Raw genomic sequence first — 20,345 nt, 5'->3', positions numbered from 1 at the left:
TCATAATAACGATACGATTCACTACAAATAAGTACAGACTATCATCCACTGCCGGACCGGTCGCGAAGCCGGCCCTTCCGCCGACTCGTAAACAAAGGAACAAAGAAAGCCTTTCCCGTGCGGCGTACGCAAATCAATCGGCATATCCACACCAGCCTTACATGCGCAACTTTTTATCAGCGATTTATTATCAGCCCAATATTATATAATAAGAACCTGTGTCGCTATCGCCGTCCCGCTCGCGCTGCGCGAGTGGCGGCGCGGCGAGCCCCCGCGGCGCGCGTGCGAGCGAGACGGAGCGTGTTGCATTAAATTTCGATCCTATTCTGTAATGTTTTGTCCAATCGCGGCCGATCTCTGCGTGTTCCGGTTCTTTGTCATCAATGGGTCGCCGGGCGAGTCCGTTTCGAGTGCCTCTCGAGAACGTTTTACGCGAATTTTGAAAGGAATATCGACGCAGAAGTCGCGGCGAGCGTCCGTGCCGTGAATCGTGTGTCGTTCCGATCGAAAACCCGCGGAGGAAACGGAGAATTCGGCGCGTTCGGAGTTACGCCGTTTCGGATCCGTGCGCGGCGGCACTTCAGCTGACTGCGTCGTACGCAAGGCTACTCGTAACCAAACCAGTAGTAGTCCGGCGCTCGAGGCAGGCGGTCGTGCCGGCTCGCGGAAGATGCGCCGGGAAGCGGCCCCATAGCCCCAGCCCCCAGGCGGCCCGCGCCGCGCCGAGCGGGTCGAGCGGCCGAGCCGACGCTCAATAATGCTCAAGTTTCTGACTCACAAGCTGCGGACGCATTCGTTGAATGAAGACAACGTTTCCGAGAAGGTGGGTGTCGCCGCGAGCCGGCTCCGCGAGCCGAAGGTCACAGCCGCCAGAAAATGGCCGCCGCGAGAACAAAGAGCGGAGCCGAACCGCCGCCGCCACCGCTCTCATGCTCCCGTGTGTTGCAGGTGGAGGAGCGCGACTCCGGCACCGAGTCCGACGACGAGGCCGAGCGCGCCGGCTCCGGTGAGTACACCTCTCCGCTCCGCTTGCGACACGGAACACCTCCGCCATTACGACCGGTCGGAAGCGATTCATCCCGTACCTGCCATTATTAGGTTCCTATTAGCACTGCCGGGTGGGGGCCCGCGCCGCGTGCTCGGACGTGGCCGGTGCACGCTCCGGAGCCGCTCCAGTGATCGAAGCGCATCCGAGGTGACCTTGGCGGGTGACCTTGGGCATTATCGATGTAATCGGACGTCGAATGAATTAATTGAACCTATTCCAATGTTTTAATTCGAGCGAAGTGACAATTTGCGTTGCAAATGTCGCGAGAACACGCCTATCCATTGTGGTGGGCAGTTCCTTCATTATTTTTCGAATTCCTTTGTAATGATGTAAGGTGGGTTACGACTGAACTGCCTAACTCTACTACACTATTTACCTAATTCTACTAGTCCAGTGTCTTGTGCGATCGATGTTGTGCCGATCAGCTGTAATACCATGTAACGTAGCGACTTTCGTGAGGGTCAAACATGTCGCCCCGCTGCCGGCAGGGGGTCGTTTTTGTAATGGAAGGGGGTCCCTTTTATCAATAATAGCTCGACAAACAGCTGTGTTATGCCTACGTGGCTACGAGCGAGGGTTATATTATTTTTTCGCTTGTCAATGCGTTATTAAATAATGAACTTATAAAATACGGGAGTTTTTGCCGGAAGTGAGGGTCTTGGTTATTTTTACAAGCTTGTTCGGTAACTGTTACTGGTAAATTTAATAATGTACCGTCGAGCTTCCCGAGTTCGCCCTTTAGTCTAGTTAGGGCCGGTCCTCCGAAGCTGGGCTTAAACACATTAATCAATTTCCTACCTGTCCTCTGTTGTACATATTAGGTCGAACCGGTCGTTGTAATTAGAAATTGTTTATTTTCTGAACTGCCTTTTTACAATTTGCTGAAGCAGCTGCTAAGTTTTTCACCGTCTTTTTCAATTTAACTTTATTTTTTTCGGTAAGAACGAAAACTTCGTTACTTTGTTCGTTTATTTTTCGGCGATATTCGATTCGTTGCTTCATCGCTTGGTTTATCTGGTTCTTTTATAGCAATGTTATTTCCTGCTATCAACCCTCTAGTACTAGATTCTTTTGACTACTGGAAATGGGGTTACAATAATTTTCAAGCGTGTGTAACTTGATTGCGAGTTCAAAATCCTAGTTTTACTCCTAGAGCTCACACTTTATGAAACGTCAAACTTGGCCCATCCGACTGACGGCATAAACAAAAAAAATTCAACGATTGCTATCGGTGTTCGTTAACAGTTCAAATGTCAAATTTCTGGCTTGGTCGGGACGAAATAAAAAACAGAGACCGTTAAAATAGGCCTACCTACGCTAGCTGCCCCGCGCTCGGTACCTACCGGCTCCCTGCCCCGGGCTGTTGAGTGCCAATGAACTGTTTGTCAGCTACAGCCTGATTTAAATCTTTTGATGTTACATTACATTAGACATTCCCATGTTAAATAATCGAGATATGAACGTGTCTCACCATGTACTCGATAGAAAACATTGTCAGAAATTGTCTTTGTCTTCGTGTGCTAGCGTGCGTTACCAATTAAAATTATTTTGATTCTTTATACATTATGTAGGCACATATTTTTCATGGCTCTCTTCGCTTCAACAGTTATTCTATTGTGAAATGTAGGTATTCGAGATCTTTATTACCAAACCATTTCCTTCCTTTGCAAAAACTTCTTCATGATCTAACATTGATGTATGACTTGAGTTTCGGAACTGGAATTCTTACTTATGGGAGCATTGGTTGAGAGAAATAGATCTTTAAATAATTTGATTGCCAGTGTAGTGTGTAAGTAGGATTTTCTAGGCAAGTGTCAATGTGCAAGCAACAGTATTGAGATGTTTTTTTTTATCCACAACGAGGAAGCTCTTGGCCTGTATCTCACCTGATGGTAAGTGATGATCAGGCCGAGGATGGAAGCGAGCTTCACCCGGAATCCTCAACCACGGAGGAACTGGCTATCTTACCTATAACTGCCGGAACACAACAATGCTGTTACCATTCACTGAGACATACCTATCTTGTCTACATTTTAAGATGACACACGCCTCACAAAGTTATTATAGGCGTTGTTCCTATTAAACGATATCCACCAATAGGCGCGTTTTGCGACGGCAGCATAAATTATTTCGTAGTTGTTGAATTTTTCCGCCGGCCGAACAGCAGACAGGAGTTTGATAGCTGCTGGATTATTTGAATAATTCCATTTAGCTGCTGTAGGCGGCTGCGACCTAGTTAGCGTCCCGCGGGAGCCGGACGGGATAAGAAGAGCGCAAGTTTTAAGCTGGCGCTAAGCTGTCTCGGTGAAAGTATCATTGAAATACACTGAGCTGCTCTTGCGCTATTTTCTGACAAACAGACGAACTTGAGAGAAGTTTAAAATCTACCTTTAATTCGCTGCAGTTTAAGGGATTGCAATTGATATTATTTTTAATAAAAGCGTCCATCGCTAGTCCACGCTGTTAATTATTGTTTTTGCCTTTTTCGTCTACCAGCTTCTGAAGTCGATTGCTCTATTCAAGGGTTTCTCACGCATTTATTGCATTAATCTTGATGTTAGTTAATGTTTATCCCCCTCTTATTGTTGCTAGTTGTATTATAGACTATAGAAATACCTCGAGCTCTGTTCAGAGATTACTACAATATGAATATCCTAAACCTAACCTACCATAATAATAGGAATCTGCAATACTACAGGTTACATCACACTCAAGGTCCAGATAAGCTTTTGCTTATATTAACTCCCAATGATCAGGCGTTGATTCAGGGTTCAATGCGTTTATTTTGTCAAAACAATGACGACACACTTCTTGCCTGCTATCAGACTATCAGGAGTTCACTGTCATGGCATTTGTTTTTAGAAAATACAGCAGTTAATAAAGTTAGCAATGAATACGTAACCGAATTATAAACAATGTTTTATCATCACGTACATTGAGTATCTGTTTGTGTGGTATGACATCATGTCAGCTGATTTTACAAAAATAGTGATTGGGAGCTTTTATCATCTTCTTCCATAATCATAAGGGTTCATAACCCTTTTGATTGATTGACAACTTATCTAATTGCCCTTCATATTTTTTTTAAATCGGAGCCAGGAGCTACCACGCCCTTCCAAATTCCCTTCTTTCATCTAGAGAACTTTTTTGTCAATTTTTTCATCATCTTAGTTTTCAACGCCTGATAGTCTACATATTAGAGACAGGTAGAGATCTTAACTTGTCTACATTAGAGACAGGTAGAGACGGTAACTAGCTCTGTAGCCTCTAAAACTAAACCGTGTATTATGATTAGAATATCCTTTGTTTTCTTTACAAACCTGACATCATAGGCCTTATCTCGTGTTATCGTTATCCTGGGTTTGGTCACTTCAGCAGGATGTGCAGTTGTTTTGAGTGTCAATCTGAGTCTCAAAATAATAAGCCGTGTTATCAAATCCACTCGAGTACCCACAATGGTAGGCGCGTTACTATCTTAGTACTATTAATAAACTATTTGACAATAGCTAATACAGGTTGACCATTAGTCATTTCTCATTTCATTTCTTTTGTTTTATTTTATTTGTAGTTTGAGAGAAAGAAGAAATAATGTTATGGTTTCTTATTATTTCTTTTTCTTTTTCTTTTTAGTCTTATTAGGTAATCATGTCAATAAATCTTAAGATTCGTTTCGTACTTCGTACCTTTTCGGTAGTTGTTGTGAGCCCACATGTCTACTCATTACGGTACGTTTAAGTCACCCTAAATTTTAATAATTTTAATTTTTTATTATTATCTTTTTATAGTAATATAATATAAATTACTTTCTTCTTTTATTTGTGTTAATATAAATATTTATTATTATTATCTGCAATAACTGTAATTATATTTTATTGTTTATATAAAAAGCGTTATCAATTGAATAAATAAACAAAACTAGCGAGATAAACATGGCTGTACAGTTAAAGGTCAAACAACATGCACAAACATACACAATTTATCAACAGTTGATAGGTGGTGAACCGCGACGTGTTTATAAATACTATTTTTCGGAATTACCGTTCAATTTTAATTTTATAGACAAAATATTTTGGTTTATGTAACGAAGTTAATCTTAGTTCCATAATTTTAATCTTTATGTAAGTTTTGTGCCCTTTTTAGGAATTCACTCAAAAGTTGTTTAATGATGAGAAACATTTGCCATAAATTAGCAACTGCCATTTCAGACAAAACTAGTTTTATATTGTTTATATTTTAGTCTTAACTGGTTTTTATTAGAAGTTGTGGATTGGCTTTCGGTTCTTTTTCAATATTTTGCATTTGTAGAATTTTGTATTTTTGCTATTTGAGCTTCCGAATAATTTTTAGACAAGTTAGGGAGTGTCATTTTTGTCTTATCCCGTACATTCAGTCAATTCCATGCTTTTCTTCAACATGAATTGCAGAGAGACAATGTAAAATTCTGTTGCTCAGTGTTCCTTTATTTGGTGATGCTGCTGCAATATAACGCTCTGAAGACAAAAGGTTCCTTGTACTTTGATCGGAACAATGGCAGTTCCTTGAGGCGCGGACACGCAGCGTTTTAGCGTAATGCTCGCAAATCGCACTATTTAACTCTAAGGGCGGTTACAAAAATACAGACTTGACGATCTTGTCATGAAAGTAAGCAACTTATTTTAATGAGACGGACTGACACGTGAGACACGATGCCTATGTGTATTCGCTAAATACAGAATAGAAGGCTAATTAACTATTTGAATTCTGTATGTTTTATTTTAACCTAATGTTATTCTACAATAGATGGAGCTAGTATTATTATTGACTTCGCTTCACCCTTCAGTTTACTGGTAAAGATTGCAGCTTCTTTTGTAACACAAGCTAGTGTGGAGTGTACCTACCTATTTAAAGCGTCACCGAACGCGTTTTTTCCCAAGTAGATGTTCTGTAACATCCTGACGCTCCCATTTCTGAAGGGCACATGACAACCCGGTTAATTTTGACCGTGAAACAATGAAGCGCGTTTATAAGGACATTAGAGTCGCGGCGTATGGCTGATTGTCCACGTCGATGGTTAACGACGTATGTCAGCAGGAGTCATTATTGTAGCATTAAATCTTGGAGAACAGTAGCCTCTTTCATATTTGTCTTGGGAATGCATAAAGTGTTCTTTGTGCTGGGATTCCAGATATCAGTTCAAGTTACTAAACTGAAATCAATAATATGATGTTATTTAATTATTTCTTTTACTTCCTTACCGATTTTGATTTCAACGTTGTCAGTGGCGAATTGGAATTTTAAGAATGTTTATCTCTTGAAATGGATTGACACCTGTTGTCGATGACTGTCTTGCCCTCTGTCTACCTCTTAAGTTGGTAAAAAAAATCTTTTAACTCTGAAATCACCAAATTCCAAGAATCGCGTCGACGTTTTCTTTATAAAAACGCTGATTTTGCGTGGTATACAATTTCAGGCATGTAATAGTATGCTCCCCTACCGCGAGCACTTATCGCGCGTCGTGCATAGGGAATGCAAAACCGGTTAATCGGAAACCGAAAAATCGGAAAAACCGCCCTTTTTCGACGAATTCTAAAACCGGTTTTAAAAATCGAAACCCGGATTTAAATCGGTTTTTCTATCTGTATACATGTAACAAATTCCTTAAATAAGCAATATCATTTTATTATAATATAACCTGGGTATTTTGATATTTGACGAATATTTGGTTATTTTACAATTTATAACTTGGCAACATTGTCACTTGGTTACTCCGTCGTTTACCTTTGAACGGGGAATCCCCGATAATTATTTAAGACTCGTACCGCCCGCGACCGCCACCTGACATGACCCACCCCGCGATTCAGATAGTTGGTGATTATTGCAGTGAATAATTAACCTATGTGTGAGTGAATTGAACAGTTTTTATTTCTGAATTGTTTTGAACATTGAATCTCATTTATTTGCGATATCTGCAGAAGCTTATTACTGTAATACTTAGTGTATTGAAATTTGTCAGAAATACCACCTAACGTTCACAAATAAAGCTTTTTACATTTTATTCTACTTTTTAATTTAAGATATTGCTTAAAATATCAATCGTAATCACCTAACGTTCACAAATAAAGCTTTTTACATTTTATTATACTTTTTAATTTAAGATATTGCTTATATCAATAGTAATTGTATACAAATACGTTTTTGATGTACATTACGTACATGGTGGTAATTAACAAAATACTAAACCGACAGAGTAATGAATTTTAAAAACGTATTCGTTGACAATTATTACGTACAATGGAGATAAACTACCATCCCTTGAGTTAAATTTAGCTTATTCATTATGCATTATGTGCCTATAATGCCTAATGAATAAGCTAAATTTATCAAAACTGTTATAACCCTCTTTTAAATAATGTACCTAATCTAACACAAAACGGACAGGACGTAACAAATCGCTGTATGTAACTACTAGTTGATTGAAAAAAAAATAGAACGATAATAACCGATTAAAAACCGAAAACCGGTTTTTTTTCTTGGAAACCGAAAAAAAAATCGGTTTTTGATAAACTTTCGGTTTTGCATACCCTAGTCGTGCAGTCTGGCCGCTATCGCGATAGGCCGAGAGCACACGAGTGCGCCCGCGCAGCAATATAAACCGGCTTGAAAATATCGCCCAATGCCTTAAGATACTATATCTACCATAGGGCTAATATTTTCAAGAAGGGATTGTACATCCTCTTTTTTATTAAATTCACTTTAACTTCTTTTTCTAGAAACACATTTTCTAAGAGAAATGCGGTGATACGGTTGCACTTGGGAAACCTACAGTAATTGGGTGCTTCTTCCGTTTTTCTCCTTCTATAAGTTATTTATGAAATCAATTGCCGTAATTTCTTCAACAGCCGTGAGTAGCTGTCCTAATTTCCCCAGCCTTCTATTATATCTGTTACAGCCGTTCCGCGTCGCACGAACGATTTTTACGCTTTGTGGTATTGTGTAGCTGCCCCCTTACAGTATTTTATTAGACCGCTCACATGCATGCAACTTGTTATCTTATTAAACTTTTCCACTTCCAATGATAACGCTACATGGACTGGATTAAACATATTATTATCAACTGTATTACTCATAATTTTCTTCTAGACATTTCCATCCATGCTTTCACTTCACTTAACATAATTTCTAGATTTATGAACTTTTTTAAATTGATTGAATTTTAATAAAGTAAGGAGAATTAATATGCCTTGCAAGTAGTTCCAACTGAACAAATCTTGTACTATGGTCGGCAGATATTTACAACTCTTAAATCTTTATATCTATTTCAATAGGAACAGAAAAATATTCATTCAGTCGTATACATCGCCCCCATGAATGTCACCCTTGTGGTTTGTACGTTATTACTTATTAAAAGGAAGGTGCAATTGGCGTCCGTTCAAAATTATAGTCTTGCGAGCCAACCGCCTTATTACGTGTCCATTATCTTTGTCAAGTTTTTCATTTGCCACTAGCTAGGTATTATGCAATAAAATTGTTACACCAAAGGATATCATTTCACCTTCAAGCAAGACAAGTACTTAATCGAATCTTTAGTTTTTAAAGAAAGTGTATTTATGCGTAAGATATCTAGTACTACATAGAGCACAGCTAAGTTTTTACATATTACCTCAATTTAGCTTTTCACAGGAATTTAGTGCTAGATCTGTCTTAGTCTAGGAAAAGATATTTGCAAGTCAAGTAATGTCACACACATTAACGTCTACCAACTCGGCTCTCATTTTTGCGCTCTAACTGACCCAGGTAATGGTAAAATTCTGCTTGCTTTTTGCCTTAAGCAGACAGCAATCGCAGTAAACTACAAGTTGTTACATTATTTTCCACAAACCAGCAACAGAAAAGCTATGGCTACCTATAATTACGTAAGCTAGAAATGATTGCCTGACGCAAGATCCCGACGTACACATTACTTTAGCTATTTATTTAGGTGAGGTTTTACAGCGCTATCTTAGTGGCGCGAATAGTGCGGGCTCGTATGAGTGATAACCTTTTTTACTATCGCCCAGAACTTTCCTTGCGGAGCGGGCACATTCTGTCGCTTGGGTGCGGTACCAGAATATGGTTACTCGATTAATTCTAACGCCAAAACCGACTTGCAACGTGCAGGTACGACGGAGTCGATGGATCCAGTTTTTCAACTTAATAGAACTTGCGGCTTGTTTACAAATTATCATTCTTATCCAATGATTTTGTGTGTCTGTCCAGTGATATTGTTTTAGCTTTTATAAAAATTAAACAATTTGCCTAATCTATTGGGATATGAAAACATAACCAATAGGTACTATTGGCTCAGGCTTTAACTCATAAATATTGTTTCGAAGAATAAACCAATCGTAGTGCCTACTTCACAAACTAATTTCAAGGATCTAACGTTAATATGACCTGATAATTACCTAGGTACCTACTTTTAATAACTAACATTTCTGTATTTCCTGTGTGTTCCGTCAACTCCATTTCAAAATGCCAATGAAATTATGGAATGAATAAAAAATGAACGACAAACAGTCGGTTGTGTATTCATTGGATGCCAAACATGCTAATAACATTAATGATGCTTAAACTTTTGTTTGCACGTGAATGCCAGTTTTCAACGCCGATGCCGCGATGGCGTGTTCCCGCCTCGAACATTTATCACGTGAAATCAATCGCCCACTTTTTGCGGACATTTGCATTTTAACTGAACCACGCATCTGTGACGATGATAAAATGTTTGCCATAGCCGTCCTTGACTTGAGCGTTATTTGCCAAGTACAAAGGTACCTACATTTCTGCGCAATGTCACTATTTGCTCAGGTGGTGCCGCCGCCTTCTGGCTGAGTATGACCTATCCTATTTCTTGTATAGCTGAAGCAACGGTTCTTATAATTTGACAATATATTTTACCTACAAAGAACTTTTTAGGCTTAGTTGAGATAAAATATTACCGTATCTGCCTAAACGTACAAATTGTTTTTTCATAGCTGTGTTGTTGTGGGCCAGTTCCTTCAAACGATTCTAGTATATTTTGTCTTTATCATCCTGTCCATCTCGTTATGGGATGTTGTGCTTGTGCAAAAGTGAGAGCTGTCTTTTGGCTCATCTTATCCATTTTGCCTCAGTGAAGCTCGGACCCCGATTTGTTACCTGACATTAACAACATGGCACTTTCAAAATGCGTATAGACTTGCTTTATGGCTCTATGGAGTCAAAATTTACAGCCTGCCCTTGAAACCCATCGCCATTCCTCACGCATCCCGGCTCTTCCAAATTCGGCCGTCGTCCGGCCTGTTTTTGCCGACACAGATTGGCATTCATTGCGGGTGATGTGAACGAGTCTACTCCAAAACGGGATGAATTAATTGATGCACATTTCTCCGAAGCCTCATGTGAAGAGACGGCGGACTCGCTACACTAGCGACGCTCAGGGCTGCCTTGCAACGTGTTCTAGAATCCAGTTACATTGCCGTTGCCTGGTTTCTGAGTTAGCCTATAAAATTGAAGGCACTCATTACTTTTATTAACTGCGAATGGTTGATGATGAGAGTCAGGGTAACCAATAGATCAGTTAATAATGTTGTGACAAGCTGTTAAGGTTTATAGCAAAACCCAGAAACATTTTAGTGCTATAAACGATGAAATGAAATGTACATAGCAGTTCGTCTGCTAGCTAGTGTTTCGGTCTACCTAGTCTAATACGTTATGTTATGGACAATGGTACCTTAGCCGTGAAAAGTTAAAGGTGTTATACATACACAATTACACATAGACCTAACACGCAGTAAATGATAGTGATTTCTTCTCCGCACTTGAAGTCCAATTGAAGTCTGTGATCAGTGGGAAATGAATCGTAATTCCCAACGACAATGTGTCTTAATTCACTCTGTCAAAAGCTTGCTAGCCCTGTCAGTTGTGAATCGCATTTTGCACCATCAATTGGCAATTGCAGAGTGAATGGGCCCCCTGCTCTCGCGCAGCGACGCGGTGCGCCGGCCGGCACAAAAACCAGCCATCACTACGACTCGCCCGAGCGAGATGACGATACATCAAACTAAATAACGAAGTAGTGCTGGGAATTGCTAATGGTATATCGATGTAAAACGTATAATGCTGGATTAGTTTTGATTCACTGGCTTAGCACAATTTTAGGATTTCACCGTGTGCTTCTTGAAGAAATATAGAAAATTTTATTAACATTCCTTAAAAAAATATTTAAACAACATATCAAAATGTTAGTTACCTACTTCAGATTGTCTTTTCATCATTGTAATATTGGATCAATAAACTAGATCTCGAAAGCAAGAAATCACCGCTTACTCTTTGAAAAAATGTATGGTAGGTAAGATTATCGATAGTAAAAATAATGGTAGAGCCCTTCACTGTCAGGAGCGATTGTGGCGGCACTCGCATCGGCGCTGGCGCAGCTACATAATGTTCCCGGAATCGTTTTTCTTGTCGTGTCTGCTCAAACATCCTTTTGTGTACGTCTGGCACCGACGATAGCGGAATATTATTACATAGAATTTCCTCACTTATCCTTAGACGGCCACGGAGAAATTATTTCATATAGACACGTACGTAACTCTGTTTTTTAAGCGGAACGCGTTGAATGAATTTCAATTTAGTGCTCCTCAGATGATATCAATGATGTGGATTCTTCTATCTTCTAACAGTTATTTAGAAACAGTTAGATATCCTCGATTAAGATAGAGACAGAGATAATTAGGTGGATATCTTCTTATGTAAGAAATTCTAGATCGACGATTTCTTAAAGATAGATGACAATAGCTGGATGGAAAATAATATGATTTTTAGCACTGTTGTATCTAGATGTAGTTGACCATTAGCTGATAAGTGTTCAAAACCTTCTTGTCTTCTTTTATATCTACCGTCACACATACTTAATTGCTTGTTAACCTATTGCTCGTAAATGCTATCGCAAGTTCTAATTTTGAGTCAAATTTACAAACGTAGCAGCAGTAAGTCGAGCGACGTGCGTGTGCCGATTTTCATCGTCGAGTACTCCCACAAATCGAGTTCGATTATGCGTTTAGTTGCACGAACCCGAGCGCACTCGCACCTCCAGCTGAGCGCAGTCGACGTGTGGTGTTTAGTTTAAAATTGGATACACATTCCGAAAGATTACCTGTTTTATGAGCGGCCCAGCCCGTACCGTTTCGCAACTTTTTGAATGCAAGATGTCGATATACCTTTGCCTTTACACGTCACACTTTTCGCGATTATTTTTTCCAACTGCTAGGCAGGCTTTACTGGATTATCAAATTTTGGATTTGTTTTTTGCACTACTCCAGCTGTTGGTACTATTGGGTCCAAAATATTTCTGCTCTTTCGGGTCAGCTGCCCTAGAAAGGATTCTACCTCTTAGGCCATCAGAATGTTGAATGCCTTCTTAATTATCTAGTCGATAAATTAACTCATTTCAAAGTCAGAGGTCGAAACAATAGATCGAATAACTAATTCTATCAAACAATGCAGTGACCCAATGTGTGCAGGTTGGTGCTCGGCTCCATTGTCACCGGCGGATGTTACAAAATATTTACGGAAATTGTTTATTTATTTACGAACCCTGATACAACGTAATGTCGACCCATCCTTGCCTTGTCAACTGTCCCCCGAAAATAGCATTGCATTATAAATTGGATCTACAGCGCGTGAAATGTGTCTTTTACATATGAATATGAGTGTAGGTAGGTAGTTATACTCGTTCGAAACGATGTTTCCAATATTCAATCACCAGCCTTCACCTTCGATCCCAATCTCTGTAATCTTATTTAGTTATCTTCGACTCGTGTTATGAAAGGTGTTTCATGTTATTCACATCGAATAGATAGCAAAAATGTAGGAAAATTGCAACTGACTATGTTGATCTCTCCCCTTACGAGTCGTTAGAATAGTTTCAAGATATTTTATATCCAACTCCGCACATTAGCATGTGGTAGTACTGTTTATTAAAATCATTAAACTCCTGTGAATGCTGTGAAGAATAATAAAGTTCGTCGCGTGCGAAGTGCGCAGCCCATTCGCGCTAGATTACAAGCCGGCGACCAATCAGGGGCCGCGTCCCCCGCGCCCCCGCCCGCGATCAGCTGGCCGGTAATCGACGCATAATCAAAAACCACACCGCTGATAACCACATACGACTCCTGCGCACCGGTAAGAACGTTCATAACTTTACAATAAATTACTCGTCCGTATTTGCATCTCGGGAAAGGTTATTGAAATCCAATTGGAATCAAGTTCTCTGCATCTGCATATCAAAAGCTGGTTACAGAATAATAGCAGTTTAGGCTGTCTTTCAAATATTTCATGGTTTTTTGAAACTCTTTTTACCAGTCAATGGTCACCTAATTTCGAAAATATTTATTGTTCCTTTTTCTGCAACACTTCACTTTCTTTTTTTTCTGTTTTGCACCTGAAGAATGCCTTGATTTGCATACTCATTGGCCCGAGGGTACCAATGGGTTATGTGGAGCTTTCCCTACCTAGAGAGCAGGACCTACCCACTAAAGTGACAAACCTAACTAAGTCAACTACCCATTCCCATTTATTCAATTAATGTCGTTTTTCAGCAGCCAATGAGCATCGCTTCATTCTTATCTCACTTCCTCCTCTTAACCGTTACGTTCAGATGCCGCTTTACGTCACAAGACGCTGGTTTTTATTAATCATTATATCATTATGCATTTACATCTTCTTCATTGGACTGTTTTTATATCTTTACATTTTACCATCTACAATGACCTGTTAATAACAACAACGTTTCATCATCATTCAATGCAGTTCCTAACAGTTTTTTTAAGTAAAAAAGTATTTATTAATAAAAGATGTCACATTGTACAATTTATTCTGGCGGTCTCTGCACAAACAAGAAAGCTTGTAAGCATTTATCTGGCTTAAAATCATTTTCACGACTGTTAATATTTAAATGGATGGGTTTCTAGAAAGAATTATCCCTTTCCTAAACATAATATTGCCATAATTATGACAGTAATATGAAATTGCCGGAAAAAACTCAATTTCCATACAAAACGGAATTTCATAGGTATTACAAAACCTATTATCAAAAGAAAATTATTAAAAGTTGTATCTATTAGAAAAATGTATTTTTGCAATGTTTCCTCTATATTTTAAGCCAGCATTATTTGATCTAGTTCTAGAGGCTCTGGTATCTTGTATTTGTTAAACAATTGATTAGGAGTGTCGTTATAACGCTTATCTTCTAAGCTTGGAGATATGAGCCTGGTGGCGGAAGGCCTGTTGAGGTAGGTTGCGCGTTGGCCTTCTGCGTGCTAACGACATAATTGCGAACAATCGCTGCGCATGAGGCGGTTATTGTTGACTTGCCGCGTTTTAATCGAATTCATCTCTACGTGTACCTTCAGTTCGATGAAAATTTTAAAGAGCGTTCTTACGGTTCATGCACACGATCTCACGTTTGGTAACCAGTTCAGAACTTCAGATACTTATATCTTTTCCGTGTTATGAAGATGATTGATTATTTCATAACGAATATCAGAAACGAATCATAAGATTACTAAAATTCTACTTACTCTATCCTTATTTTTTTATTTTCCCTGGCATTCCGTCAAGTTGAAAGAGACAGGTACAAAACTACAGACGATAAATCAAAATGATTTCGCGAAGTAAACCCAGTGGTAGCGGGCGCCGGTTTCCGTCAACATACGCTCTATTAGTATAAGTTATGTCACGACGCGGACCGGTGGGGCCGGTTCCGTTTTTTCGCCGCTCGATGCGCGCCCGAGGGCTCGCCGATACAGGCAGGTATAGTAGGCGCTCCGCTGAATCTGAGCACGCTACAAGCACGCACTACGTCGCGTCGGTAGTAGAAGATTTCTATAGTGGACTGGAAACTATGACCGTGTGATTGTGTTTATAATTTGGCTAGTTACAGTGAAATCAATATTGTGAAGGCAGCGTTAAATATGCTACACAATGAATATGAACAGACTTATGTTGAAGCTTGAAGATATAAATCATCAAGGTAGATTGCTGTTGTTTGTCATGCATCTTTTCGTTGATAGTTGTAACCGTGCATAGCAGTCAAGCGGACTGCGATCGTGATCAGCACTTTTGTGCTCCCACAAAAATTGCAAATAAAAATTACCTACTGCGTAAAACACTCGTGTACCTACCCTACCATAATCATACGTCAGTAGCACGCCCCATCATAACCACTGACTATGCCGTACTTATGTTTATTGCGCCAATAAGCAACCCTCGTGCATGTTCCCGGTGCGTTCGCGACTCGCGTCAATCTACAATTGCAATGTCGGAAGTTTTTGAATACGTCCCCCGGAGGAACTAATCACGGGCCACGTTCAGACGTCGGGGTAGTACAAAAATGCAAAGCTCGGCTGTGGGTGGCCCGGGAGACTGCTATGTTCGTTTCACATTGCCCGGCGAATTAAATACATTCGGTTTTTAAATTCCCGCCCATAGGACCCTCATTAGCCAAAGTCATAGCTACCTTTAGGGCAACCTTTTTTGTGTATGGTTCTATGTTTAAGTTCAATTTGTAATTTTTTTTGGACGTTTCATGACGACAACATCCTGATCTGTTAGATAACTTTGGTTTAACTTTGGTTTAAATCAAAATTATAATAGGTACATAGATAGTTGAAACTTGCTTTATTTATGCTCAAGGTTTCCACAAGTTTCAAGAAACGTGATTCGTGTGGACCACCCGTTGTGAGTGAATTTTGATGTGCATTGTGCCCTCCACTCGATGGAACTAAACTAGACAGTAATTTGTCCGTATCAGCCTGGCTGCGCCGGCGCACCGCGCTGGGCACGTGAAGAGGTCAGAACGGTTCATTCTTACTTTGTTGCAGTGTTTATGACTTGTGCTATTGATGCAGCTACATATTACTATACTACCTACGTAACTATCAGAACTGCCTTCACTTCTAGTTTCATATTGCTCGTTTTGTTATCTTGTTTATCCACTTGTTTTTGTTTTGCATGTTTTTATTTGACAACAACGTTAGAAGTATTTAATGATAGTTAGTTAACTTTTGTTTTGGTATGAACTGCCCACATTCTTGAAATTACCATGTTCTGTTAAATGCTCAAAAGAGCTTTTTTTAAATGTCCTAATTCTTACCTACCTACCTTCAAGGTTGTCATTAGAAATTCTAATTTCTCAATGTGTCACATATTATGATAAACTCATTTCACGGCCATTGAAACAGAAACATGCGACGAAACGTCCCCGCGCAGACGACAGCTCGTCGATACTCGTCCAATAAACTGTTGCTCCTAAAATACTATGACATTTATTTTAGACACCGACACCTATTCTGTCAACCTTTAGCTACACACATTATTATGAAACTAGGGCTGGTTGTCTTTTCGATCGACCTTTGATAGTACGAGTACCTATGTAACTAAATTAGAAATATGGAAGTAAGTTCATAAGCCAACAGTCCTCACTTATAATTTGTAGCTTATTTACCTCTATCTACGACTGTCACGCCTATAGGCGTACCTAGTTCCAAATCTACATTTGCATTCCTACCGTTCTGTAATATTACTTTCAAGCGACTTAATAGAGGTCCTTGCCAGCTGTTCAGCCGTGTGGTGGGGTCGGCAACCTACACAAGCGCTATCACCGCCGATAACGTATCAGCTGAAAAATACTCACTCCAGATAGCCCCGCTAAAAATACTAACGCCTTGATAACGCCGTGATGGATCACCCGATTGTTTATCGTGATACCTTTAGTGTAATTATTACTATTGTTCTACGAATTTATTGTTTCCGGCGGTGTGTTTTATCGTATTCTTTCTTTACCCGAACGATGATATGAATGAACGATCGGGAAAGGGGGTCACCGGTTAATGAAGTCATGAAACTCTTTTGAAGCAATAAACTATCCATGATTACGAAACTTAATCTTTTGATATTAGATTAGTAATCTTTTGATATGAGATTAGTATTTTTTCCAAATAACAATTTATCAAAATGTATCCGAATCAGTCCAAAATTTTAAGCTGTCATACATTTTTCTTTACATATTCAGGTTGTTTTACGTACATTACTTCTTCAATAGGTACACAGTATATAGGTATCTAGCACGTGTTATCTCGATATAATATCTCGGGCTGGGACCGCGTAGTGAAAAAGGCCTAAACAGATGCAACTCGCGCTCGTGCGGCGCGCGAGGCCGTTCACCTCTGCAACCAGGTCGAGGGTTGCAGCCGAACCAAGTTCAACATCTTGGATCTGGCACATTGTTCAACCTAAAATTATCTGTTGCTAACCATTTCTACTGAGTTATAGGTCATTTTGGTTAGTAACTATGAGATTATCATCATCATCAAAACTATGTCAAAAACGGTCTAAGAAAATTGTATTGCATTGAACGTGCACAACACGTCATTATTTTCTTTACATAACTTACTACATGTCTACTACATTACATGTCATGTTAGTTTGCTATGGTAAAAACTCGTCATCCAATAGGTAACTTTGACGATAAAAAAGAAGGTATATCTGCTAAACATGAAACCAGTTTATTCTGGTTCATATTGATCAACGTTAAAAGCCCACGCTGTAGAAAAAAATTACGCTTATGAATTAGCTTAATCTGTTCTAAAAATATCGAAGAAGACCCGACTGACTAATCAATCAAACGGAAAGTTGCAAACGGGAAAACGAATCATGAGCGATTTGTTATCTGTGGAACTATCGTACCTACTCGAACCTCTGAGCTCCATCATTCATTTTGTTGCTCGATCTACCCACATAATATTAGTGGACTGTCAACTTAACAAGCGAAGTTTGTGAATAATTATGGAAACATTTATCAACTTATTAATACCCATTATGTATTATGGTATGTAATATTAAACCTTAAACAATAGTATAAAATTAGGTGTACAGAGATATTTTGGAGAACAGATTTCAACATAGATTTATTTTTTCCAATTTCAAATGCTTTATCGCGTTTTGTAATTCATTTTTAGTGCAAGCTTTCAATTTTACCACCACTAACATATGAACTACAATGGGAAATAATGATGAAGTTGAAATCAAACAAAGATCATGACTTCATGCGAAGTTTTCATTCTTGTAACACAGCATCAATTTATTTCTATTGCGAACAAAAAATTCTTTATTCATGGTAGGCTTTGTTTTGTTCGTCAAATTAATTACTCTCACGGCTGCCGGGGCCGGTCAACGACCAATAGTTCAATGAAAAGTTCAGCCACGACTTAGCACTTTTTGCCAGACCTAATCTTTATGAGTGTTACATGCCTTAAAATACCTCCGGTTAATCTAAATTATCCCTGATAAATGAACACCGCTTACGTGAACGCAAAGTATTACCTATGTTAACTTGAAATTAATTTCTACTGCAGGCCACAATTTATCATAATTTAACCGAATTAAAATAAGAGCTTATTTCATATCGGAGCTATTCTATTAAGCACAAAATGAAATACCTAGTTTATTAATAATAAAATTGGTTTCTACCGCTATTCAATAATTTACAAATGCAATAGTCATAATTATGTTTTGTTAGGTAATTTAGTTACACACATTTAATTTTATCAAGCTGCATTAGACAGGCTTAGTATACGGTTTCCAAATCGGGTAACCTTTCGATGGAATTATCAAAAAGTGATTACAGCCCACTTGTGCGCGTGGAAGCAGTATTAACGTTGCTATCCTATTTGGTTAGTAGGTGATTAACCAAGCATCGAGTGAAGTAATTGCAGGCCCGAGGCGCTCGCCGCGCGTGCGTTTCAGCGTCACCGCTCAGCTGAATTCAACGCGATTACGGAATGTTCGCGTTGCTCGGGGTATTCATTTAACCAAAGATATTTTACTGCTTTTAAATTTAAGGCCGCCACTGGAGCAGAAGACGCGTTTAACTCTAAACATAATTTTTGATCTGAAATCAACATCAACTACACTTCCTGCTCTTATTAAACGAACCCTTGCGCATCGAATCTATTTTACAAAATATTCAAATTCAACGCAAACTCGGGTCAATTCGAGCTGAATTAGAAACCGAATCCTCATCTGAAAGGTCGTCGGCCTAACTATTAGAATAATTCGTTCGGCTGAAACTGGGCCGCCGGCTTACTGTGTACACACGACACTCAATATCTAGACAACCTTATCACCGAGCAGCAGAGTTAAAATTCGAACAATGGGGACGAGAGGTCGGACCTATGGTTGGAATAGATTTTCTAGCCTCACTGTTTCACATTAAGGTTTTAGTGTTTCCGACGGAGTCGTTTATTTGTAGTGAAATTCCTTGGGATCCGTTAAAGCAATTAGTATAATGCACTTATGCAGGTCGCTCCGTTTTGCTTGGGGTGCATTTGCGGACGCGACTTTGCATACTTATTTGCTGCTTATTTCACTTACCTTACACTTTGGAAACGAAAATTGCACAATTTGAAAATGACAAAACAAAAACAGACTTTAATCTGCTTTCTAGTCTAACGTCTACATTGGGCACAATCTTCTTTCAAAGATTAGGATAATTTCATTAAACAAGCCATGCTTTTGGTTTAATCATATAATGGCTTATTATTTACTTACCTTCTTTTTTTCTTGAACTCGTAACTTCTCTTCTCTACTATCTTACTGTTTGTTCTGTCTTCTGTAAATTATTTTTTTAATAATTTGAATAATTTTATTTCTCGTAAATGTCTAGCCAATTTTTTCTAGTTTTGACTCACCTTTTTGAATCATCTCAGGTTTTAAAGCTTTAAAACTTTCTGCAGTTTCTTTTGGGTTTCCTTCATCATATAGGTAATATGATCAAAAAATAAAATGATTATAGAGTTGCGTGATTGTGCCTCTGATCTCAGGTGTAATGGATGCGCACCATTGCGTGCGCGGGCGCTGTCGCGTGCGCGTCGACAGTTAGCTAAACACAGGCCACAACATTCATTGTATGCATTATAACACTTTTTTCACCGCCGATTCTTTCCATTATGCTCTATTCTAATTAAAGGAGCAGCCATTGTGAAAATTCCCACTCTCACACACTAAAAAAAATACATTATGTGTTAATTTTGTAATGCAATATTCAATTACACAGTAAAATACTGTGATTAGGGTTGTTCATTTGGATTTTAATTGTTAATCTTTTTTGCTAATCTTAGTTGTTGTTAGTGCTAAATTGTCACAATAAAACCGACTCCAAAAAACCTACACTAAAAAAGGAGAAAAATAATTACTAATTACCTACTTATTTATTAGGACGAATTATTAATATTTATGTAGG

The 20,345-nt window shown here is 39.1% G+C and overlaps 1 protein-coding gene across 1 annotated transcript in view; it reads left to right on the top strand.

Annotated features, from left to right (window-relative positions):
- The first annotated feature begins 278 nt into the window (after window positions 1–278).
- Window positions 279–20,345, top strand: part of LOC135072740 (uncharacterized) — a 59,574-nt gene continuing 39,507 nt past the window's right edge. Inside the window, exons 1-2 of the mRNA XM_063966778.1 lie at window positions 279–823; window positions 949–1,006. Coding sequence (XP_063822848.1) covers window positions 758–823; window positions 949–1,006 — 124 coding nt within the window. The 5' untranslated portion in view covers window positions 279–757. The remainder of the gene's footprint in view (window positions 824–948; window positions 1,007–20,345) is intronic.

The sequence above is a fragment of the Ostrinia nubilalis genome, chromosome 6, assembly GCF_963855985.1.
Source record: "Ostrinia nubilalis chromosome 6, ilOstNubi1.1, whole genome shotgun sequence".
Classification (NCBI taxonomy): Eukaryota; Metazoa; Arthropoda; class Insecta; order Lepidoptera; family Crambidae; genus Ostrinia; species Ostrinia nubilalis.
This window is presented reverse-complemented; position numbering and strand designations above follow the sequence as displayed.